At 38.1% G+C, this 16,133-nt stretch overlaps 1 protein-coding gene across 2 annotated transcripts; it reads left to right on the plus strand.

Annotated features, from left to right (window-relative positions):
• The first annotated feature begins 5,093 nt into the window (after nt 1-5,093).
• On the plus strand, nt 5,094-15,861 carry LOC104876709 (serpin B3). 2 transcript variants are annotated; one of them, XM_010644884.1, is made up of 7 exons: nt 5,094-5,255; nt 6,023-6,079; nt 11,831-11,959; nt 12,669-12,786; nt 14,242-14,384; nt 14,597-14,752; nt 15,457-15,861. In XM_010644884.1, exons 1-7 carry the CDS (start codon nt 5,094-5,096, stop codon nt 15,859-15,861), a joined length of 1,170 nt encoding a protein of 389 aa, XP_010643186.1. The 2 variants fall into 2 exon arrangements, with proteins under 2 accessions (XP_010643186.1, XP_010643187.1); XM_010644885.1 differs by having other exon boundaries at nt 14,242-14,382; nt 14,658-14,752.
• The last annotated feature ends 272 nt before the right edge of the window (nt 15,862-16,133 follow it).

The following is a 16,133-nucleotide window of genomic DNA, read 5'->3' on the forward strand; positions in this document are numbered from 1 at the left end:
AGGATTCTCTAAATGAAAAAAAAGAATAAGATAAGACTACAAGAGCAAGAAGCAATTTAAATATGTTCTGGGACCATTTTCATCTTCAGAATTAAGGATTATGTTTGTTAATCTTACATCATTGCCTTTTCTCTTTTACTTTCCTTTTTAGTTTTAATTTAGGATTCCCTAATTTTAATGTTCATACAAGAGATTTCTTTAACTGAAATACAGAATAGTTTCTCTGGTGTGAAAAGCTATAATAGTACACAGGATCCTAATAAGATAATTAATAATGTGAAATAGGAAGTAAGGGCTAAAGGTGTGAGGAAAGTGGGAAGGGTGGGGGAAAGGCAATAAGGGAGAGAAAAAAAATATGAGAAATTGAAAAACTGGAAATAAAGTGTTTGTAAATGGGGAGGGGAGGAGGGGATGAAGGGAGGGCAGGGACAAGGGGAAAAATTAGAATCAAAACCTGTCTTGTAAAGGTACAGGATTCCAATAATGAATGTAACTGTATTGTACACCTAGATTATACCAATAAACTCAATAAAAAGAAAAAAAATATCAGGGAAGTGGTACTGAACAAAATCATTCAGAGATTTAACACATACATCTTGAAGAAGACCTAATAGCATCGTCTTGGGTGTCAAGCAAGAAAATGGGTAAAAGTTTCTGAAAACCTAACTACCTTTCTCCCCACTGTTCCATACCTCCAACCTACAAGCTCAGAAATCTCATCATGGATTAATTTTCCTGTGATGTTGTGAGGTACCACAACAACAGCCTCATTACTGGTGTTCAGAAAGGCCCACGACAAAAAAAATATTGGAGACAATTTGGAGAAATGAAAACCCTGTGCTTGTTGGAAGTCAAAATGTTACAGTCACTGTAGAAGTGATTCTGAAAATTTCCTCAAAATCTTAAACAGAATTAGGACCTAATGATACCACTAGCAGGTATATACTGAATAGGAAGGAAGATATGCCACATATAAAATATGAATGAAAGATCAGAGCAATATCATTAATAATAAGCAAAAAGCAGAGACAAAACAAATATCCATTAATTGACAAATTTATTTACAAATGGTAAAGAAAACATGGCACATCCATACACTGGACTATTATTTATCCATAAAAAGGACCAATGAACTGATTCATTCTGCAATGTGAATGAACAATGAAAACATAAATTTAAATGAAAGTGTGCACATAAGAAAGACTACATTATTTCATTTACTTTAAATAATGAGGCCAAATAATAGAAGAGAGAGATTATTGCTTTACAGGGTTTGGAGAGGGAAAAATGAAATGCACATATACTTTTAGTAGGGTAATTGCTGTGAAAGTACCAAATAGTTTCTCTGGTGTGAAAAACTAAAAGTGTAAATAAAGATCAAAATGTATAATTTCTAATGTGAAATAGGAAGAAAAGATCTAAAGGAGTAGGGAAAGTGGGAGGGATGGGAAATGGAAAAAGGGAAATGAAAAATATGAGAAAAGGAAAAATGAAAACAAAGTTTTTGTAAATAGGGAAGGGTGGAAGGGGTGAAGGGATAGCAGGGGAATGGGGAAAAAATAAGAACCAAGATACATCATGTAAAGGTACAAGATCCCAATGATGAATGCAATTATATTGTATACCTAAAATGCACCAATAAAGTCAATGGAAAAAAGTTATTATGGAATGAGATCATGCTGATAGGTACATAAATGTAGGACTGTCCTAAAACCTCCTGAATTATATGATCTAAAATAGTGAACATTATGATACATAAATTATATTCCAATTAAAGGGAGATCCACAGAATAAGCAGCCCCCAAACCATAGGATCTGGGGAGCAGTGAGTTATACAACCCTATCCCTCCCACAGACACCCTCAGGGTACAGAGTATATGAAGAAAATCACAGAAGGAAAAGTAGCAAGGGAACACTTTCTCCAGAGATTGGTGAAATGCATATTCAGTATCTCTTTGTTCTAGAATTAGCTATTTTCTTAGTTATACAGAATGCTAGAAAAGTGCGTAGGATAAACAAGAACTTTTGTGTCTAGTTTTATTACTGTGGCATTATTTTATACCTCTTCTGGTTATTCTTTTCTTCTGGGTGTTTAACATCAAGTTAAAGTGAGACCTGTGCCAATCAACATGAACCTCTTGCTATCTATCAAGGTGAGTTAATTCTCTTCAGGCATTGTTTTGGAACCATGCATAGAACCTCTCAGCTCCTGTCAGTGTCAACTATCAGGATGGGTCATGGCCTTGCTTGACCATGCTGCTTTTAGTGAAAGCATGGGAGAATTTTCCCTCATGGTGACCTTCCTTTGGCACACAGTATATTTGTCCTCTTGTTTCCAGCAATCTCCCAGATCAGCAGGTTGAGTGACTTATCAAAGATGTAGGATTCTGTAGAAAAGGTTCCCTCATGTCATGGATTCTTTGTTGACTTTGAGGGGCCAGAGCCACAGTATTGCTATCCTCATAGCCCAGATACCTTTCTACTTTTGTTCTCCAAACTTCAGTTGTTCAACACCCAGTAGAGAAGATCATTGACATTAGTAGTGCAGTAGGAGCAGTGAGTTTAACTATTATAATTTTTTTCTGGATATTAAGCACTTTGAAATATAAAGCATAGTTAGGAGTCTGTTATTTCTTATCAACCATGGTTGTTCTAGTAACTCAATCCCTGTAGAATGTTAACAGACAACAGTTATACATAGGGGCTCCAGTCACTGAACCCTGCTTGCAGTTTTCAGCTCTACCAGTAGCTGACCATGGTTATGGATCACTAGGAAAAAACTGTGGTAAAATCCTTGAGAGCTCAGCTAGAGATTTATATTTCTTAGCAAAATTTGTTCTTCAAATTGTCTCTTATCTTACAGCTAAAACTAAAGAGACTTCTAAAACCAACAGGTTCAATCACTATTTCAATTTCTAAGTGTGACTTTCTCCTAAATCTGCCTTTCCAATCTAGTGTGCTCATGCCTATATTATGCAGACTCTAATTTCTCAAGAGTTTTTTTTATTCTTGCCTAGAGGCTGCCAAACTCCAAGCAGTCATACAAATGGAACCAATGACAAGTGTGCTAGACTTCTTTTGCTAGAATCTACCAGATTGACCTTGTTAACAGCTCATAACTGCTAAACTATACAATATGACTTATCTGTTGGATTCCGAAGTCCCGTGGAACTTCTCCTTATCCTCTTTGTGGGCTATATTCATAGAAATCCTGCTGAACTTATAAATGTTTCTTTGACTTTGTCTCCTCCAGACTTATAAGCTATGCAGCTACCCAGATGACAATGCCAAGCACCTACCCAAGGCCTTTAGATAGACCCTCTGTAGAGTTAACTCCAACTGGTGATCACAACTACAACACTCTTAAACTGGAAGTAGCCAGAGCTGTCTTTGTCCTTTGCCCCCTCACGGCAGTTAGGGATACTTCTTCAGAGGGGGAATATTGCAGATAGGTAAGTTAATTAGATATCTTGTAGGCAGTTAGACAGGGTTGCCCTCCAAGAACCAACACAGCAAGAAGCCAACATAAATAACAACCAAGACACATTCACTGAAGGCCAGAGTTATAAAAGGAGAAACTACTATATCCTTGTGCTTCCCCTGGGGATGAATAGCAGTGACTGATATTCTAAATAGGTATCAATCACCTGGGTTGGGGGCACAAGGTCTGAACCCTGCCTTTCCAGGAAATATCCCTGACCCCCACCCCTACTGAAAATCTTTGTATGCTTGCTATGTGAAGTGCTACCCCATTAACCCCCATTTAGTCAGTATTACCTGGGTGACTGTTCTTGTAATCTTATTGGATGATCCTGATTTTTTCCCCACCTTGTAATTTTCCACTGGGTCTTGTACTTTTGTCCCACTTTGTACCTGCCTCAGCACGTGGCTTTGCTGTATAAAACATGTTTGAGAAGAGGGGTGGGAGGGCAACCCACTTTTTGATCCCCTTTCTGCCTCTCTTAGACAGAAGCTTTCTTTCCCTCAATACATTTTTCCTACACCTAAAAAATAAAATAAAAACTTTCAGCCCTGAAAGCAGCAAATGTAAGCTTGGTGGTTGTTTGGTAAACTATGTATGCCTTAAAAACTATATAACACCTCAAAAAGGAAGATAGCTTCTAATGTTATGAGAATGTATAGAGGGGTGGAGTTTAAGGAAAGGAAGATGGTGTAATTTCAAATACATACTCAGTGGCATTAGAAAAGTACAAAGTGTCCTTCAAGGAAGTCATGAATTATCAGTAATTGAAGATGTAAAATTTGTTTCAACATCAAAAGGCAGTTTAGTGGCAGTTCTTTTCATAAATTTGCATACTCAGAGTGGGGAAGATTAATGTGGTTAATAAATCTAAAGTTTTATTCAAAAAGCCAACTGAAGTGACGCAAGGGGGCCAGAAGAGAGATAAATATGCGGTATCTCACTATCCAAAACACAGAGGCTCATAGGACTCCTGCTGACTTTCATGTGCTCAGAGAACACAGGTAAGGGTTTCTAGCTTCAGCAGCTTAATGATATGAATCACTTATGAGAATAACAATGATGCTGAATTTTATATTAAGCATGAAATTGTGGGTGTCTGATTGTGTCATACTTACTTTGAGAAGGAAAATTTAACATGCCTCTTTTATCCTTTACCTAAATGATTTGTTTCTCTGTGAGCAAATATATTCCTAAAAGCACCTGCAGACTGCCTATCTACCACAGACCCATGTCAGAGAAGTCAGAGATGCCTTTTGAGAGCTGCCTGGAAGTGATCCACAGAGATTTTCCTCCTGGCATTGGTTACAAAGTCTTTGTACCTAAAGCTGGCAAAGACAGTGATGAAGGAAAGATCAAGAAGTTCTGCTAATTTCTCTCAAAAGTATTTTTAAAACAGTGTCTTCATGAAGTTTCTAGTTGGGAGATTAATACATGACATCATGGGAGGCTTGAAAAGTAATACTGATATAAACCATAATCAGTAGATTCAAGGAAACGGGATATGTCATTTTCTTCAAGGAGCTTTTGTGTCACAGTGGTGTCCATCAGTAAGGTTATATTGATGTGAATCTGATGTTTTCTAGGAGCTCCAGGTCACAATAAGGTCACGATGAGTTCCCTCAGTGAAGCAAACATCAAGTTCACTCTTGATCTCTTTCAAGAGTTAAGAAATGCAACAGGCAATATCTTCTTCTCTCCTACCAGCATCACAGCACAATTAGCAATGGTCTACTTAGGGGCCAAAGGGAAAACTGCACAGGAAATAGAGAAGGTGAGTGTCAGAACTATTCTATTTAGAGCTACTACAGCTTTTCTGTAGGCTAGCATGTGCACAGATTTGTGTGTGGATCTGGGGGCCTGATGGGTGGGACAGGATATTGAGCAAGCATTCCTATGACTGTGACCACAGAGCTATGGGACGGAGGAAGCACTCCCCTAATGTTTGCCGTGTTCTTCCCTGTTCCTGATATTATTTGGAATGTGAGTTGACCTACAGTTGTCCAGCAATGAGAGAGGAGCTTAACACTTGAGGACTACTGGCATAGGGATTCCTGGACGTGAATCCAAGGGGTACACCACCAGAGCTCTCCTCAACCATGAGTGGATGGATGGGCAGTCTTTGAAGTGTTTGGTGATAAATCTGCTCTGAGGAGGTTTTTCAAAGAGCATATTTATAATCTGAAATTTGGAGACTTTTTTGTTTCTTTAATATTTTCGTTAATTTTCATTTGTTTTTAAGGTTTTATTCTGAACATCATCCTCTGTTCTGTTCTGAACCTCACTGCCACTGTTGATGGGGGTTGGACCAATTCAATCACATTGAACTATATTTCCTGTATTTCTTGTCATTGCAATTTTTTTCAGTCAGCATATCTGTAATGAGAGCAAGGCTTCTACTTGTGAACTTTCTGCTTCAGTGTCCAAGAGTGTTTACATTATGGGCATGCTCCTAAACTATCCTCTTCTCTGGTTTTATTTCCTCTGATTTAGACAGATCTTTTAAATAATTTTTCTGCTCTCATTTCTTGTCTCTTCCAGGTCCTTCACTTCAGTGAAATCACAGAGAAATCAAAGGAAAAAACTCTAACCAATCAGGTGAGTACCTGAGCACTTTCACTGTAGGACAGCTTATATCTGAGAGGGTCATAATTTAAACTTTGGAATTTTACATGAACTGCCAAAAGGCAGCTTTCACAGAAAAACCCTAAATATGACATAAGAACACAGAGAGTGTATTCACATTTTGTTTACATAATTAACATTCTCAGATTTTTGTTTCAATCAGAGAAAGTCAGCCTTGTATTAACGAAAATGAATCTGAAGCCAAACAGACTGGGCTCAAATTCCAGTTCTGATCCTCCGTGGTGAACATCGGGAACACACAAACGCCCAGCATCGCAGTGACTTCATCCCAGCAAATGGAGTTAGAAAGAATCTGATTCAACTCATGCAAACACTTACAAGCACTGCTGAGTTGTCATATAGAGCTCATAATAAACTTCGTATAATATCAAATGACAATTACCATAAGCATAATAATGTTATTAAAATAACTCAATTTTGATTAACTGTAGAACCAAAAGAAATAAACAAAAGTTGAAGTATATTTTGGAAAATGATGCCTAGCACATGTATTGGTTTAGAGATCTATAGCTATTTCACCCAACCTTAGTCATGAAATTAACAAAACTCTTAGCTGGTGAATAATATCCAGAGTCAAATAGGGTTAGATTCAAAAGATGGCTCCTCTAATTTAATTTCCTAGGAGGATATTTAATTATCTCAGCTTTTTTATTTCCATTTGCTAAGATGTAGATTGACTGTTCTCAGTCCTTACCTGAGTAATAGGTATCCATTAGGCTTATATGCAAGGGCAGGGCCACAAATCAAAATCAATGTCTCTTAGAAGATAAAAAAGGATATCAATCAACAAGGGGTTTGAGAAGGATTCATATTTTCAAGTTATTTAAAATATCTAAACTTCAACATACCTCTATCTTTTTTAGTTAATTAATTTAATTGGTACTTTTAAGCTATACAGTGTAATGACATTTATAATTGGAAATTTGCACCTTTACATAATCCATCTTGGTTTTTATTTTTTCCCCATTCTCCTGCCCTCCCTTCAACTCCCACCCTCCTTCCTGTCCACAAAAACATTGTTTCCATTTTTTCTTTTTTTTAATGTTAATTACATTCCCATCTTTCTTTTCCCCTAACCCTCCCATTTCCCCTTCCCCTTTGAACCTTTTCTTCCTATTTCACATTATCTATAATACCTTTTAGTCCTTATTTACACTTTCAGTTTCTCACACTAGAGAAACTATTTGGTATTTACACATAGGTGTCCTATTTATTTCACTTAACAGTATCGCCTCTATGTGCATGCATTCAGCTATAAATGTCTCTAGTTTCTCATTCTTTATTGACTTGGACTCCATTTTATTTACAAAAAAAAAAAAAACGCACATTTTCTATATCCAGTCTTTTGTTGATGGGCAACAGGGTTGCTTCCAAGTCTTAGCTATCATGAATTGTTCTTCTATGAACATAGGTGCACATATATCCTTGTGGTATGGTTCTTTTAATTTTGGGGGGAAGATACCCAGCAGGGTGATAGCAGGGTCAAATGTGACCTCCATTCTTAGTTCTCTGAGGTATCTCCACACTGATATCCACAGTGGTTGCTCCAGTCTACACTCCCACTACCAGGGGAGCAGTGTTCCTCTTTCCCAACAGCACTGCCAACATTTATTATTGGTTGATTTCATGATAGCAGCCATTCTTTCTGGGGTGAAGTGGGATGTCAGTGTTGTTTTCATTCACATCACGTGAATGACCAGTCATGTTGAGCATTTTTTCATATGTTTATTTGCTACTTCTACTTCGTTGTCTGAGAAATGTCTCTTCATTTAAGATGCCCATTTTTTGGAATGGGTTTTAAATTTGGGAGGTCTGATTTCTTTTTTTTTAATTGAGTTTATTGGCACATTTTAGGTATACAGAACAATTACATTCATCATTGGGATCCTGTACCTTTACATGATAATTCTTGGTTCTCATTTGTCCCCCTATCCTTGCCCTCCCTTCACCCCCTCCTCCCCTCCCCATTTACAAACACTTTATTTCCATTTTTTCATTTTCTCATATTTTTTCCCTCTCCCTTATTACCTTTCCCCCACCCTTCCCACTTTCCCTATACCTTTAATGCTTTACTTCCTATTTCACATTATTAATTAATTATCTCCTTTTGTTTATTCTTTTGAAGAACCAACTCTTGGTTTCATCGATTTTTTTTTTATTGTTCTCTTAGTCTCTGTTGCATTGATTTCTGAACTGATCTTTATAGTTTCCTCCCTTGTATGAACTTTTGGTTTGTCCTGCTCTTCTTTTTCTAGAAGCTTGAGGTTCAGCATCAGGTTGAGTAATTGAGCTCACTCTGTTTTCCTAATATGCATATTCAGTGCTATGAATTTCCCTCACAGGGCTGCTTTCATTGTGTCCCATAGATTCGGATATGTTGTATTGTCATTGTAGGTACTGTCTGATTTCTTCTTAAATTTCCTCTGTGACCCATTGGTTACTCAGAAGTGTGTTGTTCAATTTCCATATATTTATGGAATTCTTTGGTTACTTTTGCTACTGATCTCCAATTTCATCACATTAATGTCTGATCATATGCAGGGGATCACTTCAATTCCTTTGCACTTACTTAAACATGTTCTATGAGCCAGTATGTGGTCTACTTTGGAAAATGATCTATGTGCAGCTGAAAAGAATGTGCATTCTTATTTTGTGTGATAGAACACTCTGTAAATATTTGTTAAGTTCATTTGTTCAAGAGTTTGATTTTATTCTACTGTTTCACTGCTTATTTTTTGTCTGGTTGATCTATCTGTGACAGTGTTGTATTGGGGTCTCCTGCTACTATTATATTAGTGCCTATATGATTTTTCAGGTCCATTAGTATTTGTTCTACAGAGTTGGGTGCACTTGTGTTTGGTGCATATATATTTATGATTGTCACCTCATCCCCTTGGATTGTTCCCTTTACAAGGATGAAGTGTCCATCTTTGTCTCTCTTAATCAATGTTGATTTGAAATCCACTTGATCTGCAAAGAGAATAGCTACTCCTGCTCTTTTGGAGGTTCCTGTGGCATGGAGTATTATTTTTCACCCTTTAACTTTCAGTCTATGAATTTCTTTTTTAATTAAGTGTATTTCTTATATGCAGCATATTGTAGCTTCTTGCTTTTTGACCCATTCTACCAGTCTATTTCTACTGATTGGTGAATGAGGCATTGATGGCTGTAACTGATATGTATTGACTTATCCTTATTATGATGTTTTCTTTTTGTTTTATTCTCCCCCTTTTCAGTTAATTTCTTGTTGTGCTTGATGTAGTCATTCTACTGGATTTTCTGGGGTTGTGGTACTCATTGTCTTTTCCTAGGATATTGTTTAAAGTATTTTGGAGGGCTGGTCTAGTATTCATGAAGTTCCAAAGGTGCTCTTTGTCATGAAGTATCTTATTTCTGCATCAATTTTGAAAGACAGTTTTGCAGGGTACATCAATCTGGGTTGGAGGTTGTTTTCTTTTAGGGCTTGAATATGTCACTACATGTTCTTCTTGCCTCATGGGTTTGTGTTGAGAAGTCTGCTATGATTTTGATAGACTTTCCTTTGTATGTGATTTGCTTCTTTTCTCTATCTGCTTGTAGAATTTTGTTCTTCTGTTGGATTTCTGGAATCTTAAATATTAAAGGCATATGTGTAGACTTTTTTATCATGGCTATTTACAGTCCTATAAGCCTTACTTATATGTATATCAAGTTCTTCTTCCCTACTTGGGAAGCTGTCTGCCATTACTTCTGTGAACAATTTTTTTTTTAATGATATCTGCTCTCCCTCCTGTTTCTTCCTTGACTCCACTCAGTCTTAAGTTATTCTTCTTTAAATCATCTAGCAACTGCTGGATTGCTCTCCTGTGGTCCCTTACTATTTTTAGGAGATTTTTTTCTCTTCTTGTTCATTAATTGCCATCCTATCTTCTATATCTGAAATTCTATCATTACATTGGCTCATTGTGCTGCATAAACTTCAATGGAGTTTTTAATCTCCTGGAAATCTGTTTGCATCTGTTTTATGGATTTCATTTATTTCCTGTGCTGAGATTCCACCGTGTTTCTCAGGTCCTCTCTTTTTTTTTTCTTTTTTTTTTTAATCTGTGTCCACTCAAGATTTACTAATCATGTCTTCTACTATGGGCACAATCTCTCCTGTTGTGAGAGAAATTATTTTTATTTCATTTTTCCAGGTCCACTTTTATTGCCAGTGCAGGGAATCCAGGTGGTTAATTATCAGATTATCCCATCTCATTTCCTTTTGGGGCTGCCTTAGGTAATCTGAAAGTCTGGTTTTGACAATTATTTCAGAGTCTTCTCATTTCAACATATTCAGCCTGCTGTGCCTTTGTTGGGGGAACTTTTTGCTCAACCGGTGGTCTTCAATTTTCAGCAGGCCACCAAGCAGCCTTTACTCTGCTGCCCCACAGTACACCAATTCCTGGGTTTAGAATGGTGGCCATCTATATACCTGTTTTATTGGCAGGCTTCTAGCTGGGGCCTGTGCACACTTATAATGGTATCTCAGTGTGCCTTTCGCTGGGGCTCTTATGGAACTGTTTTCGGTGGAGGGGGGTGTTGCCTGGTGGCTGTGTACCCCAGTTCCTGTTGTCTGTGTAGGCAACTGACTAAGGTCTTTGGGCACTTATCCGTGGTATTGGGGAGAGCTTCTGGCAGTTGCTTGAGCATCTGTGTAGTTCTTTTTTGGGTGGGTCCTTGGCTGTGGCTGATGGTATAATGGGACTCTGGATGAAGCTTGCATGCCTGTGTAGCTCTTTTCTAGGTGGGCTGTGGCTTGGGCATGTGTGCCCACACCTCTGGGTCCAGGAAAGGTGAGGTCCTAGTTGGGACCCGCCTGTAGCAGTACCACTCTGATCCACACAATTGATCCCCGGGATGTGCATGTACTTGTCAATGCTATGGTGGAATTCTGGGTGAAGGTTGCGTAGCTGTGTAGCTCTTTTCTGGGTGGCCTGTGTTTTGGGGATGTGTGCCTGCACCTCTGTGATCAGGGCAGGGCCCTGGCTGGGATCCACCTGCAGCTGTGCCACGCTGGTCCATACAACTGCTCCCCGTGATGTGTACACACTTACCAATGGTGTGGTAGAACACTGGACAAAGGTTGCACACATATGCAGCTCTATTTTAGGTGGCCTGTGGCTTTGGGGTGTGTGCCCACACCACTAGAGTTAGGGCAGGATCTGCCTGCAGTTGGGCCACTCTGGGCCACACAGCTGCTCTCTGCAATGTGTAGGCAATTACCAATGGTGTGGCAGAACTCTGGACAGAGGTTGCCCACCTGTGCAACTCTTTTCTAGGTGGCCTGTGGCTTTGGGAACTGTGCCTGCACCTCAACATAACTGCATCATTGAGGGCTGTTAGAAATGAAATGTACTGTTTGCCCAATAAACATAGAGTTTAGTCTGAAAGATTAAAAACCTAACTATTGCAATCAATGAAAATCCAACATAATGAAATTTTAGTTCAATTAAGAAACAAATAATAGCACTTTATAGCAGGCAGAAAGAATTTCCCAAAAGAAATGGACAGTAAGTTTGATTTATTAAGTTTACATGAAAAAATATCATACATATCATGGAATAAGCAAGAGGTTATCTTTAAGATTACTGACAAATAGGCATTGATCAAACAGACTACACAGGGGTTTAGTATTTAATGAGCTAAATACTAATGCAATGAGCACTCTTTTTAAAGTTGAAGGGTGAAACTTCAGGAAGTTTGCATCTTCAATTTCAAAAGCTTCTGACTGAGTGGAATAAATTAACTGATGCATATGAACTGAAGAGCGCTAACAAGATCTACAAACAAAAGAGTCTCCAATTATTTCAGGTAAATGTCATGTGGCTCTCAACAATTTTCATGTGAACCTTGGGTCCTCTCTCATTCAATGGCGCAATTGGACACAGTGTAGGAAATGATCCTGACTCATTCACATGGACAGCATTTCCCCAGAAAGAACTTGTTGCATCACCCCAACAATACTTTACTGAAGTATTCCAGGATCTGGCAATGCATGGAGAAAATGTGAGTTTGGGAATTATTTAATGAGAAAAGAGTATGTGTGGCTCCAGAGTCAGTCTCGAGATTTCATAATGAGCAAGAATGATTCAATGAGAGAGAACATGGTTCATGAGGAAAATTATAGATAATGTGATAATTCTGGAATAGCCAGCCATGGAAGAATCCCTGAGGAAAAAAATGGGAAGTACCAAAGAATATTTAATTGCTGGGATGGAAGATATAAACCAAATTGAATTTGCTGATGAGGATTCTCAGAAGCAATTCATCTCCTTCAGAGTAACAAGCTTTAACATTTGTGCACCATAGCCTCTTCCTCTGCTGCATTTTGCCAGAATTTTGACTTTCAATGGCCTGGGCTCCCCTTTCACACTGCCTAGATGGCATCCACACAAAAATGTGCGAGAGACAATAGATTTGATCAGGTCTGGATTTAGCTCCCTGAAATCATAAGTATAAATTAAATTTGAAAATGAAGAAATCACTCTTAATTGTTCCTTTCTTCCTTTATATCTCAAAGGAATATTTGGATGACCTTAAGAACTTTTACCTGACCGATGTGGAATCTGTTGATTTTGAAAATGAAACAGAAGAAAGTCGGAAGAAAATTAACACCTGGGTGGAAAAACAAACACATGGTAGATAATGCAAGGGTCACCCATTACAGAAACACTTAAGTACCTGGGAGTCAGTCCTGTGTCCGACACAGCAGGTGTGGTGCTGAGGTGGGGTATTAGGACAGGTTTGCAGAGAGGAGGAGGAGCACTGCAGATGGTGAGATGGCCCAAGTAAATGTGGGAAGTGTAAGGGGAGCCAGGAAGGGAATCCCAGAAAGTCAATTCTATAGACAAGCAGCTGAAGAATGTTTTGCACATGGCCCAGGGTGACAATTTCCTTGTGAATTCCAATCTCTACTCAGCCCATTTTGACATTCCATCCTTTAATGTAAATTCATATGTTAAAGATCTGTATTAGCCGACTTCTGTCACAGTGCCAAAATACCTGACATAAACAACTTAGAGTGGGGATGATTTGTTTTGGCTCATAGTTTGAGAAGTTTCAGTCCAGACTTAGCCAGTCCTATTGTTTTTTAGGTCCATAGTGAGGCAGAAATATCATGGCACAATGTAACAGAGAAAAAGTGCTCACCTTGTGGCACCTATGATGTCAAGAGAAAGAAAGCCAGAGAATTGGGTTAGGAACCAGTAGAGGTCGCATTTCTGTGGTTCACTCCCTTTAACCAGGCCCTACAATCTATATTCCTCACTTCCTAATAATGCTGTTAAATTATGATCTCATCAGTGGATTAACCCATGGAGGAATAGAGTTGTCATTATCCAGTCATTTCCCAAACCCCATCAGGATCTAAATCCCCTGCAGTATAAGACACCTGGGGGAACATAACAGGATTCCAACCACAGCAAGACCTTTAAGATCATTAGATAGGGTTCCTTTTTTTTAATTGGGAACTTCAGGAAAACCACACTTTATGCCAGCTAAGCTGGAACTGCCTGGACCACATCTTCATCCATACCTCCCTCAAGTGTTATCAAAAATAACTTTCCTATGGATGACAGAGAGCTTAGTAAATCTTCCTTCTTGACTACCTACCTTATCTTCTACCTCTCATACAGTCCAAGTATAAGAGAATAAGTAGGACGACACTAAAGGGAGTAGTGTCAGTCAGCACAGCTTCTAGGTTTTACATAATAGAGCTCATGCTACTACTCCTCAATAATGAGGGCCTAGTTCCTCTAAGCAATGTACATAAAATTGGAAAAACTGGAAAGGATAGCTGAGAGAGAGAAATGTGAAAGATAAATTGAAAGAATAGATGAAATCTGTTTTTCAGTACTTTGTGAAATGACTGTAATCACCCAGAGACAGCCTAAAACACATTCCCAACTTAAGCATTGGTATCTGGATCAGAGGTAATTCTGAGGCTGGCACTAGGATGAAGGCTGAAGTTAGTGAACAGGTTTACAAGTCCCTAAAATAGTCACTTAGCTGAATAATTAGTGATAAGTCACAAAGTATCTTTTAGAGAAATAAATTCTACCTTGTTTGACAGACCATTTTCTCTTTTCTTACAGACAAGATCAAGGAAATATTTCCTCAAGGTTCTCTTCACAGTGATGCCAAACTGATTCTGGTGAATGCAGTCTATTTCAAGGGTGACTGGATTATGAAATTTGAGGGAAAAGATACTGTAGAAAGAAAATTTTGGTTGAACAAGGTATTGACTATATTTCCTTAGTACAATGCAGTTTTATATAGAAAGTTAAATTTAAACATGTATGATAGGTATAACACTGTATATAAAAATGAAAATGTGTTATGAGTATTGTTTCACTATTTTATTCTTGGAAATTTACTTACATTGGAGTGCCTGAAGAAACTTACATTATGTCTACTTTGGTGTTTGCTGGATGCTTTCCTTTATTACAGGATACCAGCAAGACTGTGCAGATGATGGAACAAAGCAGCCATCTCAAATTTGCCTACCTGGAAGATGTACAGGCCAAGATGCTGGAAATGCCGTACAAAGGCAAGGCTCTGAGCATGGTTGTGCTGCTGCCAAATGAAGTTGATGGCCTGCAGCAGGTAAAACTTGCACCTACATTTCTGCTGCCTAGTGTCCACTTTGGTAAATGTTGCTACCAGAGCAAGCACCCTAGTGTCTGCTTTGTTTTCCTAAGTCACCAAGAAGACGAAAGCTTTTAGAGCAAGATGTCTTAAAACAATGAAAATGTCAAACACAAGGAATGATGATTTATCTTTTCATTAAAGATATTTTAGCACAGAGTCTGACAAGTACTGACAGTCAGTTACTCAATAATTAAATGTGTTATATGCATTAAATTTCAATTTAATAGTATTGAAGGGAAAAACTGTTTACTTGGTGTAGAGAAATAGTAATGTGGGAGATGGTTACAAATATCTCAAGCAAAAGTATTTAAACTCAGTGTGCAGTGTACTACAGTACTGGATAAATTATGAGTATCAGAAAATAAAGAATGTGTTTAATGACATATAAAACAGTTTGGTAGCATATAGAGAAATGATACATAGTTCATTTTGTACAACATATGGTAAGATAATGATTCGGCATTAAATACACCTTTATACAGGTGGGTCATAGCTACATTTTCAGGACTGTAATTTTGGCTCATTAGGGTATTATTTCATACACCATATCATCTGTATATTACATTTATTGCTAAAATAAAGATTTCCTTACATTCTATTCATTGGTGAAGTATGGACTCCAGTTAATCATATCAGTTTCAACTTTTCTATTTTTACAGCTTGAAGATAAACTCACTGTGGAGAAATTAATGGAGTGGACGAGCCTACAGAGTATGAAGAAGACAGACGTGAACCTGCACCTACCTAAGTTTACAATGGAAGAGAGCTACAATCTCGAATCCAAATTGATAAACATGGGAATGAAAAAAGCCTTCTCTCCACAGGATGCTGACCTTTCCAGCATGAGCAGAGACAAGGATTTAGTGGTATCTACAGTCACGCACAAGGCCTTTGTGAAGGTGCATGAAGAAGGGGCAGAAGCTGCAGCTGTTAGTGGCAGGGTGGCATCTGTAACTTTAGCAACAATACATAAAGATTTCCATTGTGATCATCCTTTCATATTTTTCATCAAACAAAATTCTAACAACAACATCCTGTTCTTTGGCAGAGTCTCTTCCCCTTAAACATCATTACTCTGTCATGCTTTAGGGGAAAGTTTGCAGAATTCTTTCAGTAAATTGATGGCTGCAAACAATAGGTTCTCTTGGCTCCTTTTCCTTTCCAGGCTATAGACACAGCTAAATATCTAGTGGTTGAAGTCATAAGATTTTCTGCTTCTCTTTCTATAGACATATATAAATTCGCTGCTTTCCTATAAACTTCTCATGAGAACTAAATGTTCAATGTTAAAATAAAAGCATATCGCAATTCAGTGTGCAGTGTACTACAGTACTGG

This window comes from Fukomys damarensis, unplaced genomic scaffold (assembly GCF_012274545.1).
Source record: "Fukomys damarensis isolate Sample0158 unplaced genomic scaffold, DMR_v1.0_HiC HiC_scaffold_30, whole genome shotgun sequence".
NCBI lineage: Eukaryota > Metazoa > Chordata > Mammalia > Rodentia > Bathyergidae > Fukomys > Fukomys damarensis.